At 39.7% G+C, this 26333-nt stretch overlaps 3 protein-coding genes across 4 annotated transcripts in view; 2 read left to right on the top strand and 1 right to left on the bottom strand.

Annotated features, from left to right (window-relative positions):
- On the top strand, positions 1 to 9158 carry LOC143347194 (uncharacterized). The gene is made up of 3 exons (XM_076776182.1): positions 1 to 176; positions 6687 to 6831; positions 6906 to 9158. The coding sequence occupies exons 1-3, from the start codon at positions 131 to 133 to the stop codon at positions 7066 to 7068; spliced, it is 354 nt and encodes a 117-aa protein (XP_076632297.1). The 5' UTR covers positions 1 to 130; the 3' UTR covers positions 7069 to 9158.
- The window catches only part of Rudimentary (carbamoyl-phosphate synthetase 2, aspartate transcarbamylase, and dihydroorotase rudimentary), a 21921-nt gene continuing 3854 nt past the window's right edge, over positions 8267 to 26333 (bottom strand). Inside the window, exons 6-26 of one of the 2 annotated variants that reach the window (XM_076776178.1) lie at positions 26058 to 26291; positions 25320 to 25964; positions 24622 to 25174; positions 24098 to 24473; positions 23571 to 23997; positions 23178 to 23376; positions 22685 to 22836; positions 22505 to 22609; positions 16608 to 16856; positions 14845 to 15096; positions 14204 to 14368; positions 13837 to 13998; positions 13106 to 13277; positions 12452 to 12567; positions 11688 to 12105; positions 11257 to 11597; positions 11034 to 11175; positions 9878 to 9948; positions 9612 to 9790; positions 9297 to 9501; positions 8267 to 8677 (exon numbers count right to left, since the gene is read on the bottom strand). In XM_076776178.1, the coding sequence (XP_076632293.1) occupies positions 8480 to 8677; positions 9297 to 9501; positions 9612 to 9790; positions 9878 to 9948; positions 11034 to 11175; positions 11257 to 11597; positions 11688 to 12105; positions 12452 to 12567; positions 13106 to 13277; positions 13837 to 13998; positions 14204 to 14368; positions 14845 to 15096; positions 16608 to 16856; positions 22505 to 22609; positions 22685 to 22836; positions 23178 to 23376; positions 23571 to 23997; positions 24098 to 24473; positions 24622 to 25174; positions 25320 to 25964; positions 26058 to 26291 (5361 nt within the window). In that variant the 3' untranslated portion in view covers positions 8267 to 8479. Of the gene's footprint in view, positions 8678 to 9296; positions 9502 to 9611; positions 9791 to 9877; positions 9949 to 11033; positions 11176 to 11256; positions 12106 to 12451; positions 12568 to 13105; positions 13278 to 13836; positions 13999 to 14203; positions 14369 to 14844; positions 15097 to 16607; positions 16857 to 22504; positions 22610 to 22684; positions 22837 to 23177; positions 23377 to 23570; positions 23998 to 24097; positions 24474 to 24621; positions 25175 to 25319; positions 25965 to 26057; positions 26292 to 26333 lie in introns of both variants that reach the window. The other variant, XM_076776177.1, reaches the window with a different exon arrangement.
- LOC143347193 (uncharacterized) lies at positions 18026 to 22491 on the top strand. The gene is made up of 4 exons (XM_076776181.1): positions 18026 to 18367; positions 18936 to 19231; positions 19553 to 21327; positions 21615 to 22491. The coding sequence occupies exons 1-4, from the start codon at positions 18150 to 18152 to the stop codon at positions 22158 to 22160; spliced, it is 2835 nt and encodes a 944-aa protein (XP_076632296.1). The 5' UTR covers positions 18026 to 18149; the 3' UTR covers positions 22161 to 22491.

The following is a 26333-nucleotide window of genomic DNA, read 5'->3' on the forward strand; positions in this document are numbered from 1 at the left end:
CATATCGCATGACTCGAGGCATGTGGCCGACAGTTTACTTCGGGATCTCGAACCGGTCGATTCGCCGACGATTTCGAACGCTCCGCGCGTCTGAGGTGAACCAACACACGAGGAGAACTCGATCACGAACATGCGCATCAGGAGCATCAACGACAGCCTTGTTCTCACGACGAAAGGTAATTTCTTTCGCAGTCTCGACTATTAACCCCACGCGATCGATCGTTGCCAAAATACTTCGAACTCGGGAGCAGAAACTTGAAATTCGAACGCGTTACGCGAGAAGTCATTTTTAATAAAAAAAAACTTTTAATAACAGCACGCGACGGACAAATATATCATAATAAGAATAGGTGCGATTATACGGTAAGTTTCTTAACGAATTTCGAAAAGAAACGAGTCTGAGGTTTTCGAACCTAACGTTGCCGGTATTGTCAGGCAATCTAAGTACACGATTTACTGTATCCGACGAATATTACGGTAAATTAAGTTAAAAAATATTCGGTAAATTAATAAAAAAATCTCGATTGCAAAGGGTTAATTGTAACAAAGTCTGATCGATTCTGATCGAAACAGAATTTGCAGATTTCACCCCGAAAGGTATTTCGAGGAAGCCCCGTCGCGCGTTTCTCTGATGCGTTTGTTACGAGCCTTGCGCGAGACTCAACAGGTGTCTAGACGCGAACGCTACTTCCTTTCTTCTGTTGTGTGTACACACGTTGCACAGTGTGTGGCGTATCGAATAGCTGCTAGACACTAGTGACTGTGTTTCGTCGTGATTTTCAATTTTTTCCATGCACACGGGGAAATTCCAAGCTCCCGGTTCAAGAATCTCGAGTATTTTCAAAAAAATTCTTATTTTCACATTTCAGTACAAATTACGAACGAACGTTACGAACAACGAAGAGTTCAAGCAGTATAAATAATTTTGTAAACGAGTATGATTCAACGTCATTCAAGTTTGCGTACGTTGGAGATTAGAAGAGTACGTGCTGATTCCCTTTTTATTTCTAAGATCGTCAAACGTCGCATCGACTGTCACGAATTGCATTAATTAATTTTCTAAACATGTATAAAAGTCTTTGTTTATGGTACGACGTATTTACAAGAGTTCTTCCACAAATATAACAATATTGGTACCGATCTGTGTATAAGAATAAACCTCTGTATTTTTGATCAAAGTAAATGAAAAAGAAACGTTCCCTTCCTACCGATGTTGATCCAAACCACGTGGTTAGTATTTTCTTAATTTAATTCAATTTTGACCCGAATCTAAATTTCGTTCTCGACAAGAAAGAATGGAGATTTCTTACTGAACCTAAGGGGTTCTCGAGATGGGATTCCCTAGTACAATCACTGCTCGTAAAGGCTGCAAGTTATCCGCTCGAAGCAACGCAAAAGGATACAAGTTCGCGCAAAAAGCGTCGATGTTTTTTCGTCTCTTTTCTTCGCGTAGCGATAAAGACTCGCAAGAACAGGGCAAGGCAAAAAACAGTACTTTCTCTGGTCACCGGTTGCAATCAGCAACGATTCGATTTCACTTTTGACACTAGGCCGGTGAATTTCTATTTTTGGGTAGAAACTTACGCATAGAACTCTAAACGCAAGCACTGAGTTGCTTGAAACGGAGGTGTAATTAGCAGATTTCTTGGCAATAGGCTAGTTAAATGTTTGCTCGAGGCAAACAACCGGGACTTAAAACGCGGAATATCGTCGCGTACGTGGAAGGAGACGCTTAGGTGTCGATGAAATCTTTGCGTTCGCTACTAGGCCATCCGCGCCTAATGACAAGTATGCCGATTATGCGACACGATACCTGGTTCGAGACGCTCTATCATTTGAACGAAAAGCATTGTTCTTGGTCGTCGTCGAAGTTAAGAACAATCCGTGCACGAAACAAAGGTGCATCTTAGAGAGAAATACAAAAGAGTGGCCGATAAAAGCTTAATGCCCGGTCTTCGATAAAATGCTCTCTCCGCGAAGTTTCAATTATTCAAAGAATCTGAATACCGAACAGCTATCCTCGCGTGGTAAAAGAGAATTCAATAGTGGCCCATTTACACGCATACGTTCTTACGCATATTTTTTACGAGGCATTTCCATACCAATTGAACATTTTTTTCTTTTCAGAAATCCAATTCAATTAGCTAAAATCGGCCAGATACTCGGTCCCTTGTAAAAGATAAATAACCTCGAATATCCCATTAAAGACTGTATGCAAATTTCTTAACGATTTTCGCTTTTTAATGATATTTACTTTGAATTCTGTATGTAGCCTTAATAAACGAATATATTACACTTTTTATTGATCCAAGTGGTTAATTTTAGTTCACTTTTGCTCCTTAATTGCTTTACTTTACAATGTTATTGGATTGTGGACGTTTAGTCGAACAATCGAGACATAAAATTTTTTTTATTTTTTGTTAGTAATTATATATACCATTTATAGATTGTATTTATCTTTATGGGCCATCGATAAACGCTACGCGAATAGAACATGAAATCGAAAGGTGTCCAATCTGACGTGAGAAGTTATAAAATAGTTGCTGTAAACAAATTGTTTGTACGTCATACAATCCCAATTGATATTTGTTGATCGTAAGATTAAACTCTACTTCAACAATGCAGATAATGAATACGTGATTTCAAAGTCACGCGTGGCTTTAGATAATTATCATTATTCCATTGACGTTTCTGTGTCAATCACACTATTAAAACATGTTTTCCGAAACAAAGAAATCGCGTAAAATCAATAACTCATGTAAAAATATACTGCGTTATGTTTCGTTAATTATATGATTGTCGTCACTTATCTTTGGAAACGATATCTACGTCGAATACGCCTCTCGTATAGAGTCACTGATTTTCTAATATTGTGGAGCGTTAAACGCGGGTTGTACCTTTTCCCGGTGAATGCATTGCTTCCATTTGCGTCAAAAGAAAGTCCACCGCAAGATAGGAAACTCATTACTTTAACATTCTAGGAATAATTATCTTATTCTAAGAGTAATTAAAAATGTTCAATATTCAATGTTTTGACTCTGAACTTGATGCAACAAAGATATCAACAAAAATTATACAAAATTATCGCAGAATCGATAAATTATTTTTACTCTGAAAGAGGAAAACTGAACAATTTTCATCTACACACACACATTGCGAATCAACGTTTCTTACACAATTAAACTAACCCTTTCACAATTTTCTTCTTCGTTGAACTTTACGCTGAATACATCTTTAGTTTACTATAAGGTGTGGCTAAATAACACGTACGAGCGGACGGGGGAAAAATAAGAAAAATCGAAAAGAATATTTTCATTTTCCGTAGAATTGTCGAGATAATCGAGTTTGAAAATTCACACTTTAACCGAAGAATCTTATTTATATGTTTTACACGAAGAACTATCAACATTATTAAATGTTGCTATACGATAAGGAATAATTTTCCATCGTATTTTGCAAGTGTAGTAAGAAACGTGCGGAATGAAAATTATCAATGTTAGATGGGTCGTGGGTTTTTATTTATGGGGTCATCGTATCAAAGAAAAAGTTTATAACGAAGACATTGAGAGTTAAGACCAATTGATACGAATTAATCACACATCGGAAAACTTGGAAAACGAGAACGCATTACCTAGAGCTCATGCATCTGTAATTAGACAAACACAGATATTCATACGAGACGGAGTCAATTCGTTTCAGAAACATTGTAATTAATAATAAACAAAATTCATCATTTTGTTCTTCCTCGAATCTAGTCACTCGAATATCGCGTAAACATTGTTTACAAACACTTTGGACATTGTACCTCGCTTGGTGAATCATATTTTATTCGTAATTGCATACCAACCGATTGAATTGTCAAACTCGATTATCTTGACAACTAAGCCGAAAATAAAATAAAATAAAAACATTTCCTTCGCTTTTTCCCTCTTAATTTTTAATAAAAGATCATCTTCCCTCTGTATAACAGTTTCTTTTTCTTTTCCTCGACAAATTGTAAATATTCTCGTAAGGAACTTCGAAGGAAAACGAGCAACCACTTTATTCTTAACGAAGACTTGAATTTCTTTTGATTCCTAGACTCTGACCTAATCGATCAGAAAAGCGAAAAAAAATGTTCGCTCGTAGAAGGCTGCGAACCAAGTGGATTTTATTTTTCTACCGCAAACCTTCCACATTGGATATATTGTACTTTGATCGAAGCCTTTCGCCGCTTATTTTCTTCTGCAATGCACGGGCTACAACGATCGATTACGATCGTATGGTATCGCATTTGTAAACTAGTCACCGTCTCAAGACTGTACTGAAGGAAAGGAATTTTCTTCGTAATTTCATAAGGCTGCTTCGCACTCGTGCAATTGATCCCTGACGTTACGTCAGCCACGCAGTCCCTTGCTGGTGCGTTTCTCGTAGGGCAAGGCAAGTCCATTCAGCGACAACCTTCGAACACGTATATGCTGTTACATTGAAATTTTTTATATACAGTTGAAATATACGTCAAATTTTTTTTTAATAATTATTTTAATTTTTACTTATTTTAATTATCTTAATTTTCTTTTTATTTCAACATTAACGATCTTTGACTATCATCGTTGTACTGATACTATTTAAATATTAATACGCGTGCACTAGTACAGACGTATTTTTGTTATTATTATTATTTGTCGCAGAAGGTGGATAATGGCCACTAAGTGGATACAGTACACACTGACTTCTATAAGGCTTTTGATAGCATCAATCACAATTTTCTTGTTAGGAAGTTAAATGCCTTAGGCGCTGGAGGTAGTATCATTGTTTGATTGTCTTGTTATCTTTGTAACTTATACGATCATTCTTCACAAAATATAACGGTCGTTTAGCCAAACACCTGCTCATCTAGCATACCAAGAAAGTGCCGTGGGTGAGGTCCTCTTTTATTCCTTTTCTTAAATGTATTTATTATTGTATATTCAGTCGTATGTATGTCATGTGCATTTGTAACAACACATTATTCCAATTGCCTTTTCGACGAGTGTTTTTATATTTATGTACTGTAAAAGTATTTTTCTGTGTGAATTCCTGCCCATCGAAAATTTCGACGCCTGCGAACCCCCAGCAGGATTGAGGCAGTAATTCGAGTAACGGTCGTCGTAAGGATAGCCTTATACCTGTTCGAAAGAATGGTTGTTTACCTGCTCTTTCTGGGTGAGGCGGTTAGAATAAAGTGTTGTTACAAATGCACGTAATATACATGTAATTTAACATACAATAAATACATTTAAAAAAAGGAGGGAAAGAATTTTATAATATTATAATATAGATTTTCATACTTAATAATTAATACTAGCTACGTTCTTATATAATAATTTTATTATCTATTATGCCTTACTACGTCGAAATAATTTTTCTTAACCTGTATAGAATCGCATAACGTTATGGTGGAAACTTATAAGTGGAAACGTTATACCTTAAGAAGTTTTTAACCGAGACTGAAATAACTACTTATTTCCTTTTTTCGAGATTTCCATCGGTATAAAAATAAATGGCGTTTCGTTCTACGATTACAATTATTACTTTTCTTTAACGGCTAACAGATACCTCTCGTTTGTCTTTTATCTTTGTCCATCTGTGCTGAGAACTTAATTAAAATGGCAGACCAGGGGTTGAATATTCGCAAATGCACCGGGTCCTTCAACTCTCTGCGCCATAAGGCCGCGTGACATCACCAAGGTGGTATACGTGCCCCAAGAAACGTCACCCAGAAGTTCCCGCGATGAACGGAAGCCGCACGATGACGTCAATCGTGCCGAAACGACCGAATTTTTCATCCTCGTATCCTGTTCTAGAAGGCACGTCGATGGCGCAGAAACGACACGCGTCAGCGTTGCGTTTCCAAACACGCGCGATGCAGAAATTCAGTCCCGTGGCACCGTTGGGTCGTTAACCGTGGGTTTACATAAGTCGAACGATTGTTACGAAATAAGTACGGAAATTTTTCGGTCCTTGGCCAGAAGATACGCTTCACGCTCTCTTGAACTGATTCTATGCGTTGTAGACTTATTTCCTTATTGCCGAATCGGATACTATTTGGAGCAACATTTCCAATTTTGCTGAATTTCGAATGCATAACGAATACAAATTGCATTTCTCTTAAATGGAATACACGTTTTGCCATAAATCAAAAACAAAAAATACTTTTACTTAATTATGGTCAGTGCTATAATGGATAGAGTGCTATAGTATCCCAATAGTAAAAGTAAAAGTATTATTACAATTCCAAATATAGACATATTGAACAAGGTGATCTCCAAAGATGGGATCAATTGTATCCTGAAAGATGAAGTTTAAAATTTGGCACTCGCTACAACCACACTGGTTATACCTTCTTTTCTTGTGCATCGTCTTACTCTTCAAACCTTTATAACATTCACAATTTTTTGTTCGAAAGAAACAACTATTTCCTTAAGTATTCAAATAGTAGTCGGATATTACATATTCGAGTAATATTTGAATTTAATTCGACGAATATTTGAACTGCTGAGGCGTTCAGAAATTCGGGAAATAACTTATTACTCAGGGTCGGATTTAAAAATAGATATCTTAATGCTGAACCTTGCCCTTTACTCTCGAGGCTTTAAAGCTCGTTTAAAGCTAAAGACGCGGTTTTACAAACTAGTCGATAGCTAAACAAGTGATTCTTGTTTCAGGCGAAGTGTCGTGGTCGACGACAGAGGAGCCTTTTACTCCCGAAGAAGAGGACGCGATAGTGACGCTGGTGGTGGTCGTGGTTGGTATCATAGTCGCTATAGTGATACTATTTTCGATGGGGATCTTCATCGACTGCAAGCACCAGTAAATAAACTGTCGAATACCTTCGATAAAACCGTGCGTAGGAAGAAAGCATCGATCGTTCTGTCTCGTTTCAGGAAAAAGGACGCCCTGCTTAAGAAGAAAAAGCTTAAATTGAGAATGCCGCCGATATCCCGCATAAAAAGAAGCGTAAAGGACGACGTGAAGGCTTTAGCCGCGGATATGTGTCCGACCGGTGCCAGCGATTCTGGATTTCGAACGAGGGACGCCATCGTTTGACACCCTCGCGTCGATCTGGAGTGCAGTGATTATCAGACGATGCTACGAAATCGGCGGAGCGAATTGTACGAATTAAATCGCTATTTATTCAAAGGATACGTGAAAAATATCAAGTGTCATAACAACGATAGTCTTGATTCCGCCGCGAAGTTTTTCGAGCAGACGTTAACATTATTCCCGTAACTGTGATTTATATATCGTTATTTATCTATTCGTTATAAAAAAAAAAACCTCTCGATCGCATCGATCGTATTTAGGGAACTCTCTTTCGTGGGAGAGAATTTCTGCGGCTCAAGATCACGCGAGCTCAATGTTTGCTCAAATCCGATATTAATTTACGAACTACGAACGAGTGAGTGCGTATATGGTATGTGTGTAAACGTGTACGAAGGTATTTTTCGTCGGGAATCGAGAAATTTCATGTTTTTTTTTCGCGCAAACACCGAACGATCTATGCGCGTGTTTCATCGCGATCGCGATTGAGACAGTGCCGAGGTTACAATGTCTAGTCTAGTCGTTCCTTCGGCCTTGTAACGATTAGCAAATGGTAATGTAACGTTCCAACGAGCCATCGACTTCATCGGGCATCTTTTAATAAAGAGCGCGTGAACGTCGACGTTTCGCCAACAAACTGGCGATTACAAAGTTCGATAAAAATGTTGACGTTAATGGCGCGGTCGTTCCACGTCCCGCGTGCATGGTGACCGAACGATTCGACGCTCGATGTATTTCCGAATCGATAATTTATATTATTTCTAGACGAATATACGCATAAGTAAAAGTGTATATATATATATACATATATACATAGCTATGTAATAAGAGGTATTGTCTGAAAGTAAAAGGTTATTATCACCTTTCATGTGATCGTTTTGTCCCGAATGCAAAGACGTCATTGTCTGAAAGATTTAATCACCATGCACGTGATCGTTTTCCACCGATTCGTACCAAACAGGGATAAGGAGGGGAAATTATATCGTGTGACGCAAATTTAATCAACTCTGTAAATATATTAGTGTACAGATTAAAGTCCGTAAAAAAAAGAAACAGATTCGTATGAAATTTCACGCGAAACGTGGAATGTTTTGGTAAAAACGTTTTATTGTCGCAACATTCGGACGTGAGCTGACAAACTAAACTTTCACGGAATGATTGAAACATTTAACTTGCAAATGGACGAAAAGACTGTGTGGTTTCCTTTTGTTACTTTACTGCATCTTCGACCATGAGAGGTTTCGCTTTATTGTACCTTTGTTCGCCTATGAAACATTATATTACATATGGATCACAAGTTAATTACTTAATTTTAGGAAATGCGAAACATCTTGTCCCTCTTGTGCTGATGATTTTTTATTGATATTAAATAGGTCTCAATTGATAGATCACGTTTGTTAATTGATTCTTGAACGAATCAGGGGCGCCTAAGGACCATTTCCAAAAGCGCCATTCGAACGTATACGCCATTTTCAGCTTGCCGGAAATAAGCGGCACGCGGATCCACGTCGAATTCCGGGTTGATCTCGAAAACACGAGGCAACGGGTGCATCACTATCATCTTTCTCTTTGCTATAGACATGAATTGTGGCGTTATCTCAAAGTGTCTGCAAACCTGGAAATAAAGGAACATACAACGTTTTACGACGTGTTTTTAGAAAAGTCACGGCTAACAGACTTTATCTTCGTTCTTCTAATTTTTAAAGATCTGTAAGGACGAATTGTAAGTGGGTACTTAAAATTTGTCGCTCTTTGTAGTTAAAGTATACGCCAGTAATTTCTGTACATACCTTTTTACCTTGAAACAATCGATGGCTTCTCAGCCACGTAATTAAAATTAAAAAACATTCACTTGGGATAATCGGAGCCATTTGACTACCATATAAACGATATGAATAAAAAACGTAAAAAGCACGGTGAATTCTGAAAACTTTAAATCGTGGAATACAGTAGTCTCTTACGATAGAGATATTTCCTTCTAAAGACAACGCAGAAGTTAGAGAAAAAACTGTATACATGAGCTGACTTTAGTTGGAGCATTCTTGATATGCAATATGTAGGATGTATAAAATGTAGAATATATTTCTTTTAAAATATATAGGTACTAGAAGTGTCTTCTATTTTTGTCCAATACTGTATCTCTCTCTCTTTTCATACGACGAGATTATCGAGCAACGAAACCATTCAATTCCAAGTTCAATATCAGTGGAGCAGAATCCAATAGAAGCCCTTACCTGTTCGTATTTCTTCTTACTAGTGAAACGTTCCTTTTGAATGCGCGTCATGTAAAGGACGTCCGTGTCGGGAAGCGCGTCTTTGAGGGAGAAGAACCGTTCCTGAGGGATTCCGCGTTCGGACACGTAATTCACCACGTGGCTTGGCATGCAAAGGCCAGGGGGGGACACGTAACGAAGCTCGACATTGTACAGTGTCAGCAACCTGTCTCGTAATACACACGTACAAGAGTTATTATCGATGTGGATCGAATAAAGATATGGCGAAACGAGGATCCGAGACAAGGTTACCGATTCGTATAATTGTTAACCGACCTTGCGAGAGAATGCACTGTCCTGCCATGTTTCAAATCCCCAACCATTGTGATCGTCAGCCCGTTCACCGTACCGATTTCGTCCCGTATCGTGAAGATATCCAGCAACGCTTGCGTTGGATGTTCACCGACCCCATCGCCAGCGTTCAACATTGGCTTTCTACAGTGTTGCGCTGCTCTCTGTGCACAGATGGACACACGATAAGTTTGCTTGCTTTATTTCGTTATCGGATACCATGCAACTAGATTTGATTAATTAATGCCCACCGATACTGCGCCTGGCTCTGGATGTCGAAGAACGACGATGTCGGCGTATCCAGCCATTACTGCTACCGAATCTGAAATACAGTAGAACTCCATTTGTGTAATCTGAAGAGTATACACAACAAGAGTTCACTAATAGCTAAATAGCTGGATTCGTATTTCTGAAATAATACTACAAAAATAAATTGATAAGGAAAATATTTTTTGCCGAAAACTTCGTCCTTGAACCAGACACATGGTTACATACGTCATATTTAGTGATACGAAGGAGTTTAAAATTAGACGGGCCTAACGATTGTAATTATTTTTGACATGGTGTATGGAACGAGAGAAGAATTTTATCACCACTGTGGAGGTGATGAACGTGGGCGGCAATCAAAAAGAATGGAAGGTCAAAAACAGAATTTTTACGTGGCATAATGAAGACAAAGAAGTATGAAAATATATTGGAAGAATGCTCATTGTCATTCATAACATTAACCCTGAAATTATCTTGGCGTACGGCATTCTTTATTCATTTTTGTTTTATCTATGTATTTTCAGTAGGTGACTGCTATTTATATATTCCGGTAATCTTCTGACAGAGAAATATGTATTTAGGAACAGTTGATAATAGATTTATGTTAGCAAACTAATTTTTTTCAAACAATTAAATTTTACTTATTTTCAGGATTGAGATACAGGTATATTGAATTCACCAGTATAGTGTTAATAAAATTTGTGTGTAGGCGTAGTACTGCAGGGTTAATGTACGATGAAAACACGATACTTTAACATGATCAAGTTCACATTGCTGTTACTACCAATGAGAACTGGTTTTGTGGCTATTCAGTAAAATAGTGAGATTTATTTTTTGTTTTCTTTGCGACTACAGCCATCCACGCGTGACTTGGAATTTCAATTGCATTCCATAAGGAAGGAGCCATGAAAAGTACCACATTCCGACTGCCGAAAACGCCAATCAATCATAATGCATACATGTATACGAAAATGGGGTTGTTTTGATTTATCTTTTTTAATTTCACTTTTTTAACCAAGTGAACTGTTCAAAGTGATATTTTATATATTTTGTAAGCTAAAACCCGTACTTTCCACATAAAAAAAAAACATTACTTGTTGGTCAATCTATTATATCCGAGGTATCAAAGAGATTACATACCTTCCAGAGATTCTCCTTTCTTCACCGACGACGTGGACTTGTCCATGTATATCACTCTACCTCCAAGTCGCTCCATAGCAGCGGCAAAACTGCAAGAAGTTCTCGTGCTGACCTCGTAGAAAATCGAGGCCATCAATTTTCCCTGTTCGAAGAAGACATCGAATTGAGGACGGGTTCGCGGAAGAAAAATATTCAACGACGACGTTGTGAAAGATGTTCTTACTCGTAAAATATGATCCAGTCGCCGTTCCTTTCTGATAGCATTGCGAAAGAATTCCGCGATATGAAAGAGATCTTTCAGTATTTCCTTATTGAAAATGTCCACGGACAGAATGTTGTGTCCCATGAGACTGTGGCTGGTATGAACAGGTGGAATCGGTGCAACCAGATTCACGAAGAGATTCGAATTACTGTCGTTCTTATACTTCATCGCGCTACTGATCGGGAGGGGTGAAATAGTGCGTTGTGTCAGCGGAAGTTTCGTATGTTCCCGAGAATCCACATCCATTGCAAAGTGGACGTTCGATTTCTGTGAAGCTGGCTGCAACAGGTACGCGTATGGCTCTGAAAGTAGAAGGAAAACAGAAACGTTGATATAGGAAAGAAACGCTCGTGGTCCGTCCGTTCGTTTAGGTAGGAAAAATGATTTCGTACCATTTTGTTCGTCTTCGGTCATATCCGCTATCCGTTCGGGGAAACTGTGATATTTTTCATAGTTCGGTGACAACAGGCCATCCAAAGCCGAGCTCGGTCGACTGCTTACGTCGACGACCGGCGCTATGCTCAAAAACGTCTGGTGCTTCATTTTCGCCTGCATTTCTCTGATGTCCTGCCCGAAGCCAGGATTTACCAGGATCTGTCCTTCAACGTAAGCGACCTCCCCTCTGAGAACAACTCTATGAACAGATCCGCGAACTTTTGTCCCCGCGAACGGCGTCCACTTAGATTTGCTGAAGGGCATGGCTTTCGGAATAACCCACTCGTCATCCAGATCGACCTCGATATAGGTGTTCGGCTGATCCGGTATGTTGAAGATTCGTTTCGGATTTCTATAGAGTTTGTCTACTACGTCCTGAAAAGATGCGCTAGTTAACTTTTATCATACTCGGCTGGTAATTACGTAGGCAATAATAAAAGAAATTTCGTCGAGATTTCGATACATATAATATCACAAGCATTGTGCAGAATGTATCAACACTGCTTATCTCGCAATATAAAAATATAAAAAACGATGCTTCTATGCGACATACCAGAGACGATACGATGAACGTATCAGTTTCAAATCGTAAATCAAAGTTCACATAAAAAAGTAATTGTTTCAAAGACGGCTTTAACGTATCGCTTTAAGTATCAAACAGCACGTTTGATTTACGTTTTGATACACGTTTTTATTAATCTAAGTATACGTAAGTACGTACTTCCATCGTTATTTTTCCTTCGTGAACGGCGGTAAGCAAAAGCGGAAGCATGGTTTCGAGTCCGGGGAATCCGGGTGGTGGCTTATCGCTGGATTTCTCTTGTATCGTATGCGGCGCTGGAAAGTAGAAAAACTCGTTTGACGAATACGTCGCATTTTAGCATAGAAATTTACACCGTTATATAGAATACCGGTACTATACCTACATATAGTAACCAGTTACGAGACAAGATCTGTTGTAAATGAAAATAGAACAAAATTGTACACGGTTCAGTGATGTCTATTATCCAATGACACGACATTTTCCCCAAGTGCATCGATGGACTTGCAAAGTGGAATTGCACTTTTTTTCAATGGCATACATGCCATTGAAATGTTGTTTCCTTTTCTACTAAATCGATTTCCTGCTAAGGAAGCTTTACATAATGGTGAGTTGAGGGCATTGGCTTGAAAGATTTATTTTAATCCAATAGCTATCGCAATGTGAAAGGATCGAAAAGGTAAAATTACTTTTAGGCTTAACGCGTAACAAAAATAAATATTTTAAATTTCTGTGTGCAAGTTCGTTGATCTCTAGAAATCTATCCATAGCCCTCTATCCTCTATCCTCTTGAGTTAAAGTAAAAGACGATACATAAATTTCAAGTAAGATTACCGTGATCCGTCGCGAAGCAATCGATCACATCCAAATTTTCCCAAAGAGCTTGCTGGTCTTCCTTAGTTCCTAATACCGGTCTCACTTGACCTCGTCCGTGACCGATGCGTTCGAGATCCTCCTCGCAGAGGAACAAATGATGAGGACAGACTTCGCAAGTGACCGCCATTCCCTGAAGTAACAAACACGCGAATATTATTTCGACAACGTGCGACGTAGAGAAATTGTGAATTACTTTGAAATCACCAAATATTACGTGAGAGTAGAATTCATAATAAATAATAAATTCATAATTCAGAAACAGTTCGTAAGCAAAATTTCCCAGGATAAGGAAATATACAAAGATAGCTATGTGAATTAATAAAACTGATATTTGTATGTTTGTTTAACGATAAAAGTGTAGAACTAATGCGTGTACGTAAATTCACCTAATGGAACAATTACCATCTATCTTTTTAATCATTGATACGCACAACTTATGTTAATTAATTAAATAGCGCTACAAGCGTGCTAAAATTTTATCGTTACTTTCTATAGAAAGAAATAAATGTATCGTTACATGCACATCGTCGGTGATAGCATGTACAGTAAGTACAATGCCGAGGAAACGTTTATCAGTAGTTTCAACGAGTCGGTAAATAAATATTATCAATGTTAACGAAATATTCCCGGTAATTTCAAGATAATAGAAAATTTTAATTATAGAAAATACAGTGTAATCGATCATTTACTTTCTCTTTGGCGGCGCGTATAATTTGAATCTCCTCCTTTCGCGCCACGTGACAGACATGAATAGGTCGATTGTGCAATCCGGCCAGCAAGAGGATGGCGGCTGTCGTTTGACCCTCCGCGTGCACGCAAAGGGGATACTTCTTCGGCCAACTTTGAAAGTGCTGCAACGGATAAGAATTTTAGCTGCCGGTTTATCATACAAATGTAACGTTTCGTTATCTTCCGCGCAAAGGCGACCGTTATCTAAGGAGTATCTTTAGTTTTCCGTGAACGTGGGATTATTACATGGGGGAGTACAGCGATTGTTTTGATCAATCAAAGCAGTGCAGACCTACTTTCGATAATTTTTTGTTCATTATACATTACCTTAATCCATACGGTGAGATCGGTCAATCGGAGCGTCGTAAACGTCTCGTTCAGGTACATCTTCAGTCCAGCTGCCAATGGCGCCAATTCCGGCGTTATACTGTAATTGTCCGACGAAGCACCGACAAAAATCCCATAATCGCATCTCGCGTTAGACACAGCGCGCTAAGGTATCACGAAAAAAATCGTGAACATTTAGAGGAATACGATTTTTAGCAAACGATAAGAATGTCGTAAATAAATATTGCAAAAACTGTAAGGTGCAAAGGCAGTAATGAACGTTGGATTCGAGTCTTGACCCTAGATAATGATTGCATTTTGAGATTTTTTCTATATGAAAATTATTGACGGATGAATTTCAAATTCTCTGTATATATTTACTTACGTTTCGACCAAACTTAGGGGTTTCATTAAATTCTATTAGCGATTCGCTCTTTAAAGAGAATTGTTTCTTTAATAACAATGAAAAAACAAAGTTCTATGATAAAAAATCTGAAGTGACCATAGTCCAGTTTCATTTAGTATGGCCTTGTAATCAACTGAGAGCTTATCAATAGAGGAAACACGTTCGACGGCCTGTTTATATAGCTTAACTAGTATGTGATATTCTGAATAGCACAGATAGAAATTGTGGTACTTGCCTCCTTGGCCAGGGAGAATGATTGATGATCGACGACTGCAGGAGTGGTGTTTGGCATCGCGAAGATCATCGTGATGCCTCCGGCGAGAGCGGCAGCGGTGCAGGAAGCGAAGTCCTCTTTGTAAACCGCGCCAGGATCGCGCGTGTGCACGTGGACGTCGATGAGACCAGGAAGTTTCATCATCGTTCGCGACGAAACGCAGTCTGTGTGGGTTTTCATGCGAGGTGCATGACCGCCAAGCATCCTCATAGCCTACGCAAAAAAACGTGAATGAACAATAATTCTGTCAGTTCTTGGTGCAATAAAGATCACGATTGATAAGGTGCATGATACGTAATATGAAAGACCTTTAACGCTAACAGGGTCGTCGATGAGTCTTTACATACCCAGGAATTAAGTATTTTTTAAACGTGGTTCCCTATTGCTTAGAATATATATGTCATGGTCGATCATCAATGTTTTTGAAATATATGTCGTCGATTACGCGATAAGACCGATTTATGTGTGCTACATTATATACGTAGAGTCGAAAACGTTATTGTTCTACAGTTTGTATGTATCGATGTATCTATAAAATATCAATTTTCAAGTAATCAAGCATGAGTTCAAGTTTTTTATACTGTTTTATAATCAGAAACACTATTTTCCTATTATCAACTTTATATGTTTTGCGTATAAACACAATAAAAGAAGAATAGAATTGAAACTTATCAGTGAGGCGTTTGTTTAATCCACGTATCTCTAAAATCGAGTTTATCGGAAACGGAGCATCGTACAACAAAATGTTATCTCAAGTTTTTGACTTATTTTTACAAACAGATTCACTTCCTTTTCGATTGTACTTCGTTACAGAACGTCCCTATGTACAAATTAAATATTTAAAATTATTAAGCTAAAGTATTGTTCAGATTTACGGAACTTTCAGCATTCATAAATCATGTTTATTAGCAATTTATAAATATCTATTCTAATTAAAAGAAATACAACATTTTAATGAAACTGGTGTTGATAAGCAATTCATTATGAGTACTTGGATGAAGCGATTCAAGTTTTTTAAAACCTTAGATTGCTCTATCTTTAAAATGTTTCAGCTATTTTCTACATCACGCGTTGCACGCAAGAAGCTTCTATTACAACACTTAATCCCTAATCAACAAAAACGAGACACGTGTGGCGTAACACATGTCGATTCATCGGCAGTGAAATATTTTTCTTCCTTGCACATAGCATAATGAACTTTGAAACTAGAATACCTATCGATTAACAGGTAACATGATTACACGCATTCTGTAAAGATAAGCTATTATCAAATAGCTTTTCAATGTATCATTAGCATTGGAGTTAGCTTCGTTGAAAATAAATTTTACTCAATTTATTTATTTAATTATTTAAACATGTGCATACTTAAGGTTGACACCTTAGAGAAAGCAAATAAATTATAGTATTTTATTCGCTTCCCACAAATTACTTTATAAATTATACTTTAGCAGACCCCGTACTGTTCGAAATCGTATTGCGCCAGGTATTTCTGTATCGTAATTTGATTAGAAGGCCTAAGATCGCTCAGAGATTGACAGAATTCTAGTCTGAATAGAAATTTCGAAAAACGAATCATCGCAAACTCATTAAATGAAAAGAAAAGTTTCAATTACCGAATGAAATATTTGCTATACGCTGATTGTATTGGTAATCTATTCGCATAGAATACTGCTCGTATCTTCGATCATCGTATATCGAATGTTATTAACTTGTGTCGTACTCACTTCGACGAGTAATTTCGCACATTTGACGTCCGTGATCAATGGAACAGAATAATCGACAGCGAGTCTTCTCGTACGATATCCGTGCGTCATAAAGTTGGAGACTCGTCGTGCACCACCGTTCCGCATTGGCAAATTTATTATAAGATCGAACTGTTTTTTCGAAAGGAAATCGGCCAAATGACGAAGTTCGCTCGGACTGGAATCTTCGTTCATGCTGATATTCTCGAACGTCCATTGCACTGGTTCCACCTGTAATCAATGGAAATGATTTTCTTAGGGCATTTTATTCCAATAAATTATTTCTCATCGAAAGATATCAAGACTTTCAAGACTTATCGTGATTTCCAAGAACTTCTGTTACCTAATAATATCCGAAGCGATTTAAAGAAATCACAGTGTCGAATATTTTTACTTTTTTTCAAATCACACTACATTCAAACACTCGTCGCTACAGCGCAGTCTCCGTCAAGCAACAATTTAAAATCGTTGCTTCGCACCGGAAGTGGTTTGCTATCACTCCGGATGGTAACATTATCAGAAGTCCATCAAGCTCTACATACATAACGAAATAATTACTTAAAACAAATATCCCTGTTATTATAAACAGTTGACCTTTATTATTGATTTGAAACATTTTGGGTAAACATTAAGGTCTACAACAATTTCGTACATTAAACATAATTTATCGCGAACAGCAGCAGCAATTATTGTGCAATGATTTCGAAACATGAAGCTACAATAGTATATAATTATTCTAAACAGCAATGTCAGCTGGTTATGCAACTATGACTGTTCCGAGGTATGATTTCACTACCATTAAATATTCGTTTAATTTAAAGTTAATAATATATGCTCATATTAATACGACATTTCTATCGAGAGTATTTTGTTTCCAAATTACGTAAAACCAAAATACCTAACAGAGTACCAAAGCAGCTTATTCTTAGTCTGCATTCGTTATACTCTTGTTTACCAGTCGAATATCGTGTCAGTAAAAATAGACTATTAGTTTAATTTTCATCGATGAATTTTAAGAAGAGATTGTTAAGTCGATAGAAACGATATATTACAATAATTTCAAAATTAAACCAAAGATATCATATTTCTTCGACGCCATTGGTACGTGCAGCATCGGGGTCTTTGCACGTGAAGCTGTGAAAACGTTATCGCAAGGGTACACCTCGACCATGGTGCGGCACAGCCATGATACTAGTACAAAAGTTCTTCAGCTGTTAAACTCATTCGTCGATAGCTGATAGTAAAGTACAGATTAAAAGTGTTCTGCCCAGCGTAGTTCGATAACAAGATAGGTAGGTATTTATCGGCAATCGTTCCACGGGGACGGATCACTGTCTAATCGATGAGTGTCGAATACGTGTCATCTCGCGTTCAAATAAGTCATGTTCGCGCAAGTTGACGTCTCCACCAAGCCTCAGGATCAAAAAATTTCACGTCGTTCGTCGTAAAACCAAACGCGATATAGTTATCGATGCGAAACAGCTTTTAGAAAGCCGGTTGTCGTCGCAGATTTTGAAACGCACGATGGGAAACGCGAAATCGAAAAGCAAGAGAGGCTCACGAGCGAAAGTGTATGGGAAAATTGGACACGACGGTCAGTACAAGACCCCGTCGTTGTCGAATGATGAAGAATACGAGGATATGGAGATGTTGTTGCTGAAAAGGGCGATCGAAAGGAACCCGGAAATCTTCGTGCTGAACAATCTCATGATGTGCGTTCCGTTCTTCCGGAATTACGAAAAGTATGATGTCTTTGATTTTTCTTCTTTTTCCGTTCAATTGTTCACGCCCATCGATATTTATTAATATTATACAGTTCGATATGGTTATATATCATTGAGTAATAATCGCGTATTCCTCACGGTAAGAAACATTCAATCACTTATACATACCAGCGATACCGATTACGATCCAACTCGTAATCTAATCTATACGTTTTATCCCTAGTATGACAATCTCGGGAATTTTACTTTTCGGCTAATAATAAATTTGTATTCTCGACATTATAAATTCTCCGTTTGTGATATCTTTTGTACAGTGTCACTGTAAACCTTATATATCCGCTTTCTAAGATCCTCCACTTTAACCATTTGATATAACAGACTTTCTTTCTTCGCGTTTACTTGATGTCTTTAAAGAAATAACCGATCGAATGCAGTAAATAAGAACCGAATCAAAAGTAATTAGCAAAAGAGATTTCATTGTAGAAAGATTTACAATTTTTTAAATAATTGCAACGTCCCGTTTATGGTAGTTCTCTTCTACTTAAACCGAACGGTAGATAAAGCGTTAACGTCTGAAGTCTTTCAGGGAAATTATGCACGTGAAACAGTCGTTGGTGTCGGCTCGCGAGGCCCAACTGAACAAGCATTTGCCACCGCAGAAGCACGTTTTGTTGCCGGACGTTCTTCAGGAGCATGTCGCTCAAACTGTCGGTTTCACTTCGTCGAGACAAACTTTTCGCACAACTATCGAGCCTCTTCAACCAGTGCGAATCTACACGGTCCACGATAACATCGAAATAACGGAGCAGCAATCGCTGTACTATAGTATCCTAAACGATTCGACGTCGTACAATATATTGTTGAAACCCACCAAACACCAAGGTAAGAAACGCCATGTTTGTTACGAATCTTGTCCCTCGAGTTGCTATAAAGTTACCCCCATCGTTTCCTGAAATTTCTACAGAGTATACTGGTTACTTTGTTGTTAATTTTGAGTAAGAACGGCACAAAACTATTATTTTCTTTTTAGTTAGCCAAAAGTATATACTGTTTTTGTCATCGATTGATAACAAAATTTAGTATACTCTATGATGCGTTGTAGGAATTTAAACACCGTTGTTTTACAACAAAAAAATATACGCATGTTTTATACATTCCTTCTATAATTTGGAATAAAAACGACGTTCACCTTGATGCCGCCAGGATACGTTCAGCTCCAGCTTCAGGAAACCCCGAATGACGCGTGCAAAGACGATGGGATGGATCTGTCGTCGATAGCAGAGAACGACGACGAAATTAACAGTGACGAAGAGAGCGTTTACGGGCCGAAGGTACGCCTGAACATGCTCCCGTTTCGTGGGTACAAATATGGAGAAATCAGAGGTCGCATGCAGGCGCACTCGAGATCCTTGCCGAATCTGCACGACGAGATCGAAGCCATATCGAACCGGAAAGCTTTGTCGCGCTCTACTCGTAACGTACACACTGACGTCGATTCCGAAAACGCAATGTCGATCGTGAACCAAAAACATCGAATCAAAAGGGCCCGGTTTAAGATCGAGCCCCCGAAAGGTGAACGAGAGAAACAACGAGTCGAGAAACAAACGCCGCGAACGAAAGCTCAGGGATCCGCCAGTCAAAGTCTCACCAGCAGCATCAGTTCCGGGTATCGGTCCGACAATTACACGATGGACAGCGACAGCAGCTGCAATCGGAGTCAGAGTGTCAGGGCTGAGAAAGTTTCGAACGACGAGGAGTCGTATGAAAATTACATAATGACCGCGCAGCTTCCGAGGCATTGCTTCAAGCGAGTGACTTACACGGCGGACGGCCGAGTGTACGATCCGCGAGAAGATAAGAGACAGCTGTTGAACAGCAAACAACGTAGGATCAAGTTGGCTATGAGACGGCACAATTACGATTTGTTTTACGTGAGCAGTACCGTGTTCATGCAGCATTTCATAAATGTTTTCGTGGCACGGTTGGCCAAGTGTTTCGGCTTCGATAAGGAATGCCTGGAGGACGCGAGACGCGAGGGGTGCATCATTTACTGCGACAGAGTCATGATCTCGAACGCGTTCAAGCACAGTCGCATAGAACAGTACGAGATCATACCGTCGGTTTGGCTGCAGTGGCCCAACTGTGCCCAAGAATGGCTGGACAGGCCGCGTAGCACATGGCCGGAATACTACGACGTCGAGAAGATCAAAAAGTACGGATGCTACGCGGTGCCGGAGGGTTTCGTGCCGAAAAGAGGAAGCAGCAATCTCATCGAGGACCTCGAATGGCAACTGACGTTTCCCACCGGGGAACGATATCTCGAAACCTGCATGACACAATCCCAAGTACAAGTGTACTTCATCGCTCTTATGCTTCACAAATCGTTCTTGAGACCCATATTCGATACCATGTTCGGTCTGACCACCGCCCACATCAGGCACAAACTGTTCTGGATGATCGAGGAGAACGATAGGCCGTCCAAGTGGCCCGACAACAGAACGGGCGAGTGTTTGTTGACGTTATTGGACTCGTTGTATCACGGCATCAGCCAAAACGATCCTATACTCAGGGATTACTTCATCAGAGATAGAAATCTTTTTCAGCGAGTGCCGAGCGAACATCTGTTGCACACGCAAAAGCAACTGAAACGTATTCTCGAAAATCCGGTGATGTACGTGTTCCACGCGATGGAGAACATTCGATACAGCGACAATTTCTTCCCGCGTTTGGACTATGAAGGGCTGCTGAGAATATTGACGACGGACTCGCTGTCGTTGATCAATCCGGCATTGAGTCAATACGTCTCGAAACCGATGCCGCAACCGAGCAAGGAGCGACCTCCGGAGGAAAACAAATACGACAACAGAGGATTCTGGGACCACCTTAAAAATCAACGACAGACGCATCCCGTTCGAACGGTTACCAATAAAACGCTTATTAATACTCGCAAAGCCACGGATTCCATTATCGAAATTTCGGTGAGTTTCGTTTTACGATAAACATCGTTATCGTTTGAAGATTGAATTCTTTTTCGTAATTAAACTCTTCCAAATCTTATTTAGCGCGATGACTTCACCGATTCTTTTCGTTTTTTTGCTTTTATCGACTTCTCACCTGGAGTGAGGAAACGCGTTTCATCGCGACCACATCATTCTTCACGATCGATAAGGATCGGTACAATTAAATTAATCTCCGTTCGTCTATTCTAATCTTATCTACGATACACTAGCGATTACAAAGAAAGACTTAGTTGATACGTTTTCAGACACGCTGTGCCGAGCTAGAGGGTCCAAGGTTATACATTCTGCTTGACTTCTTTATACGGCATTTCATTAAAATAGCCGAACGGTGTAATCAGTACGGTGATGTTCGATTGAAGGACGTTTACCTCCACCAAGCCGAGCGGCTGTCCACTCTTCTCTTCGAGATCAAGAGATACAAATCTGACGCCAGAGCTTATTTCGACAAGATCAAAGTCATTAGGAAAAAGAGTACCACTATGAGTAACGATCCGCCCGAGACGCCCAAGAGAAACCAGGAAATGGCCATATTTGTGTCGCCGCTTAGGAATCGTTTCATGCAGGAAATTGCGGAAAAAACGTCGGATTCGCCGAATACGGAGACGGAGCAGTCGCAAGTCGCAGAGGCAACAGTTCACGAAACGCCTCAGGAAACGGGCAAACAGGAGATTCCACAGGCTTCGAAAACGAAGAAACGTCCAAATTTGAAATCAAAAACTGCAAACCCTCCAAAAGTCGTGTTGTTCGAGACGATACCCGAAAAATTGTCGGATAATTCCACGTACATTTGAAATCGTGCTAGAAAACGTAAATTTCAAGAAACATTTAAGAAGCAACGAATCCATTGGAAACATTTACCATTTAGTTCTACTGTTCTATATTGCCCGATGATCCGTTAATAAATTTCAAGCGTTAGGAATACTAACCTAGTACTTTATTAGTATTTAACATTATTTATACTCGAAAAAGACTGAACGCGTTCCTTATTTCGAGACCTAGAAAAACGTATGAATTCTAGATAAATCACTTGAACAATGTTCTTGGCATTCGCGTGTTGGCCGTGTGTAAATATTTAAATATACTGTACGTTTATAAGATTTAATAATTGACTAGTAAGAATTTCCCTTTCACTTACCATGACCCCATGCTCGGTGTAAAAGTCTGCGGTTCCCATGCTTGCGTACAATTTGTATCCCATTTTGCAAAGACTGCGAATAGACGGTAGCAATTCCATTTTATGCTGCAATCGGAATACATAAAATAGGAGGATCGTTCGATCGATGATACGGAAAACGTTGAACGGTGAAAATCTTACTTTGAAACTTCCCACCGAAAGCAGGATTCCTTTCTGCGGTATGTGAAAACCGGTGCTCATCATTCCCTTCAAGTAAGCTTCGTACCGATTATCCCCGAAACAAGCGACTTCTCCCGTTGAAACCATCTCTACGCCTAGCATAACGTCAGCACCTGCATACGTTTCCCAGTAAAATTGCAAATTTGTTATTTTAAGCTCGGTATTAGAAATTGCTCAATATTTGACAGACTTGGTAAATTATTACCAGCAAGCATATTTAATTATAACGTTTTGGATACATTATATGTCCTAAAAATATGTATAAATAGGGTGTTAAAACAAGGAAAAAAATCTTAATAAACGTGGATCCAAATATCATTAATTCTGAGATACAAGTTGTTTTCAACTACTTATCGAGTAAGTCGCTAAGTCAAAATAAATACAATATGAATCGATATAACATAGTTATACCGATGTTATTAATTCCTTGATTTTCTTTTGTATTGACTCTTACCAGCAAGACGCGAGAAGGAAAATTGCGGGACTTTAACACCGACTTTGCCACAACCAGCGAGGATGTCGACAGGATCGACGGGCTCTCCAACGATCAATCGCGTGGCCATAGCCACGAAATCGTGATCCAACGTTTTCGAAACGAAAGGAAACGATCTGGATGCCCGGACGTTGCATTCGATCACTTTCAGCTCATTGTCCTGTCGAAATCAAAGCGATCGAGGGATAATAGTAGTCGGTTTATTGATTTTTGTACGAAATCTGTTTTAGGAGTTATTATCATGAACAAAAATTTGAATAAAATTAAGTTAAAATAAAATAGGCGTAAAAATGTACGAAACACTGTTATCGTTGACAATTATTTTTGGGCATTCTTTATAGCTGTGTGCAGTACCTTGGCGATTAGTTGCATGTTGAAAGGACCCGTTACGCAGAGGGACGCGGCAACGGCTTTCGATATGATTTTTATTTTCGTCAAGGTTTCGGCATTGATGTCCTGCGGCGGAGTAACTAGGGTGGCGTCACCGGAATGGACACCGGCATTTTCAACGTGTTCCGAAACCGCCATGCAAAGTATAACGCCGTCGTAGGCAATCGCATCCACGTCTATTTCCTTCGCCTCGAGAATAAACTTCGATATAACCACAGGATGTTCTTTGTTCACCTTGCTGGCGCTCTTTAAATAGGACTCGAGATCCTGGTGTGAGTGCGCCACGTTCATCGCGGCGCCGCTCAACACGTAAGAAGGACGGACTAAACAGGGATAACCGACTTCCTCGCAGAACTCGATGGCAGACTTCAAATTTGTCAGTTCTTTCCACCTAATATTATTGATTACATTATGGTTGATCTCACTGGCGCTTAGGAGACAAAAGTATTAATGGAAGTTGAGCTTCAGACTTTATTAAGTTTTTAACTTGCCTAGGCTGTGAAATTCCAATACTGTCTAACATGCGTGAAAATTTGAAACGATTTTCAGCACCGTCCACGGACTCTGGCGACGTCCCGAGTATCCTGGCCTGCTGTCTGTGAAGATCCATAGCGATGTTGTTCGGTAATTGCCCGCCCATGGATAGGATGATACCTTCTGGACACTCGTGGTTGTAAATACCCATCACGACTTCGAAGGAGATCTCCTCGAAATATAATCGATCGCATATGTCGTAATCGGTGCTGACCGTTTCCGGATTGTAATTGACCATAATGGTCTTTTTTCCTAAATTTCGTAATTCGCGCAGACAACTCACGGCGCACCAATCGAATTCCACCGAACTGCCAATACGATACACGCCGGAACCTGCAAAGGTGCGACTTCCAGGTAGAAGAAAATTTATCGCGTAATAAACATAACTTAAATATTTCTTTCTGGTAATAATAATAGTACACATGTGTGTTTAATAGAATAGTACTTCTATACATAACAGCAATTTGAATTAATGACGTACCGATTACCATCATGTATCCACCAGGAAATTCCACGTCGTGCGTAGTACCGTTGTAAGTTAAATAAAGATAATTGGTCATAGCTGGCCACTCTGCAGCCACCGTGTCTATTTGCTTCACCCATGGCCATATGTTTCTCTCCTGTCTCTGTATCCAAATCGCCAGTTCCGAGCTTTTAACCACCGCGGCGATTTGTTTGTCCGAGAATCCGATTTGCTTCGCCCGCAGCAAAAGGTCGTGCGACAATTTCGTGAGATCATTGGATTCCAACAGAGTGTAATAATCGATAATGTTCTTCATCTTGTGCAGAAACCAACGATCGATCTTCGTCAAATTGTACAATCGATCGATCGAGTAGCCAGCCTTCATAGAAGCTGCAAGGACAAACATCCTCTTGTCAGTCGGTTTTTCCAATTCCTCGTCATTAGGAGCTTTCACGTAAGGATCGAAACCGTTAATATTCTCGTCGACCATTCTCAGAGCTTTCTGAAAAGCTTCTTCGAATTTGCGACCGATTGCCATCGCTTCCCCTACGCTTTTCATAGAACTACCAATCTGGAATCAACGAGAACATAAGCCTATTCTGCGCCTGTCTCGTCCATGCCCGTAACTCAGTATTTACCACATTCATCAAAACCTTCGTTGTATAAACAATACCAGCAAAGATATTTAAGTTGCTCGAGTTAAGTATTTACATTACCTTTGTGCTGACTCGGTGAAATTTGCCGAGATCCCATCTTGGAATTTTGACGACACAATAATCGAGGCTAGGTTCGAAGCATGCCGTGGTTTTCCCGGTGACGGAATTAGTGATGTCTGGCAACGGAATACCAAGAGCTAACTTAGCAGCCACGTAAGCCAGCGGATATCCGGTTGCTTTGCTGGCTAGGGCCGAACTTCGAGACAATCTTGCGTTCACTTCGATGATGTAGTATTCTTCGGAGTTCGGGTTCAGCGCGTACTGGATATTGCATTCGCCGACGATACCGAAATGCCTGATGACGTTGGTAGCCGTCGTTCGAAGCATATTGTACTCCTTGTTGGACAAAGTTTGGCTCGGAGCAACGACGATCGATTCACCGGTATGGATGCCGAGGGGATCGACATTCTCCATGTTGCAGACCGTGATGCAGTTGTTGTACGCGTCGCGGACGACCTCGTACTCGACTTCCTTCCAACCCTTCAATGACTTATCGATGATCAGTTGGTTCGAATGAGAGAAAGCTTGCTGCGCCAGAATCTTCAACTCTTCCTCTGTATTCGCGAACCCGGATCCCAGACCTCCAAGGGAGAACGCTGCTCTAGCCATGACGGGATAACCCAATTTCTTGGCTGCATCTAATGCCTGTAAACGGTTTGTAGACTAAATTCTGGTACCTGTGACACGTGACTCTGTTACTTTGGGAGTTATTTAAATTTAGTTTTCTTTTCGTTTCACCTCTTGGATACAGAACACCGCGGCACTTGGTGCAACCTTCTCGTTGATCTCACTGATCTTCTCCGCAAAGATCTTCCTGTCTTCGGTTTCTATGATCGACTGTATAGACGTTCCCAAGATTTTCACGTTATACTTTTCGAACACTCCACTCCTTTCTAACTCGATGCCGCAGTTGAGGGCAGTCTGACCGCCGAACGTCAAAAGTACGCCATCGGGACGCTCCGATTGTATTACCTGGAACGGAAACCGTGCAAAAATACTGGATTTTATCCCAAA

This window comes from Colletes latitarsis, chromosome 10 (assembly GCF_051014445.1).
Source record: "Colletes latitarsis isolate SP2378_abdomen chromosome 10, iyColLati1, whole genome shotgun sequence".
Taxonomy (NCBI): Eukaryota; Metazoa; Arthropoda; class Insecta; order Hymenoptera; family Colletidae; genus Colletes; species Colletes latitarsis.

What these genes read in the sequence shown, in the direction of transcription:
- LOC143347193 (XM_076776181.1), top strand. Translation starts at nt 18,150, where the DNA reads ATGGGAAACGCGAAATCGAAAAGCAAGAGAGGCTCACGAGCGAAAGTG. An exon ending in TTCTTCCGGAATTACGAAAA is followed by an intron (nt 18,368 to 18,935) that starts GTATGATGTCTT and finishes GAAGTCTTTCAG; the next exon opens with GGAAATTATGCACGTGAAAC. An exon ending in ATTCCATTATCGAAATTTCG is followed by an intron (nt 21,328 to 21,614) that starts GTGAGTTTCGTT and finishes ATACGTTTTCAG; the next exon opens with ACACGCTGTGCCGAGCTAGA.
- LOC143347194 (XM_076776182.1), top strand. Translation starts at nt 131, where the DNA reads ATGCGCATCAGGAGCATCAACGACAGCCTTGTTCTCACGACGAAAG. An exon ending in CCTTGTTCTCACGACGAAAG is followed by an intron (nt 177 to 6,686) that starts GTAATTTCTTTC and finishes TTCTTGTTTCAG; the next exon opens with GCGAAGTGTCGTGGTCGACG. An exon ending in TTCATCGACTGCAAGCACCA is followed by an intron (nt 6,832 to 6,905) that starts GTAAATAAACTG and finishes GTCTCGTTTCAG; the next exon opens with GAAAAAGGACGCCCTGCTTA.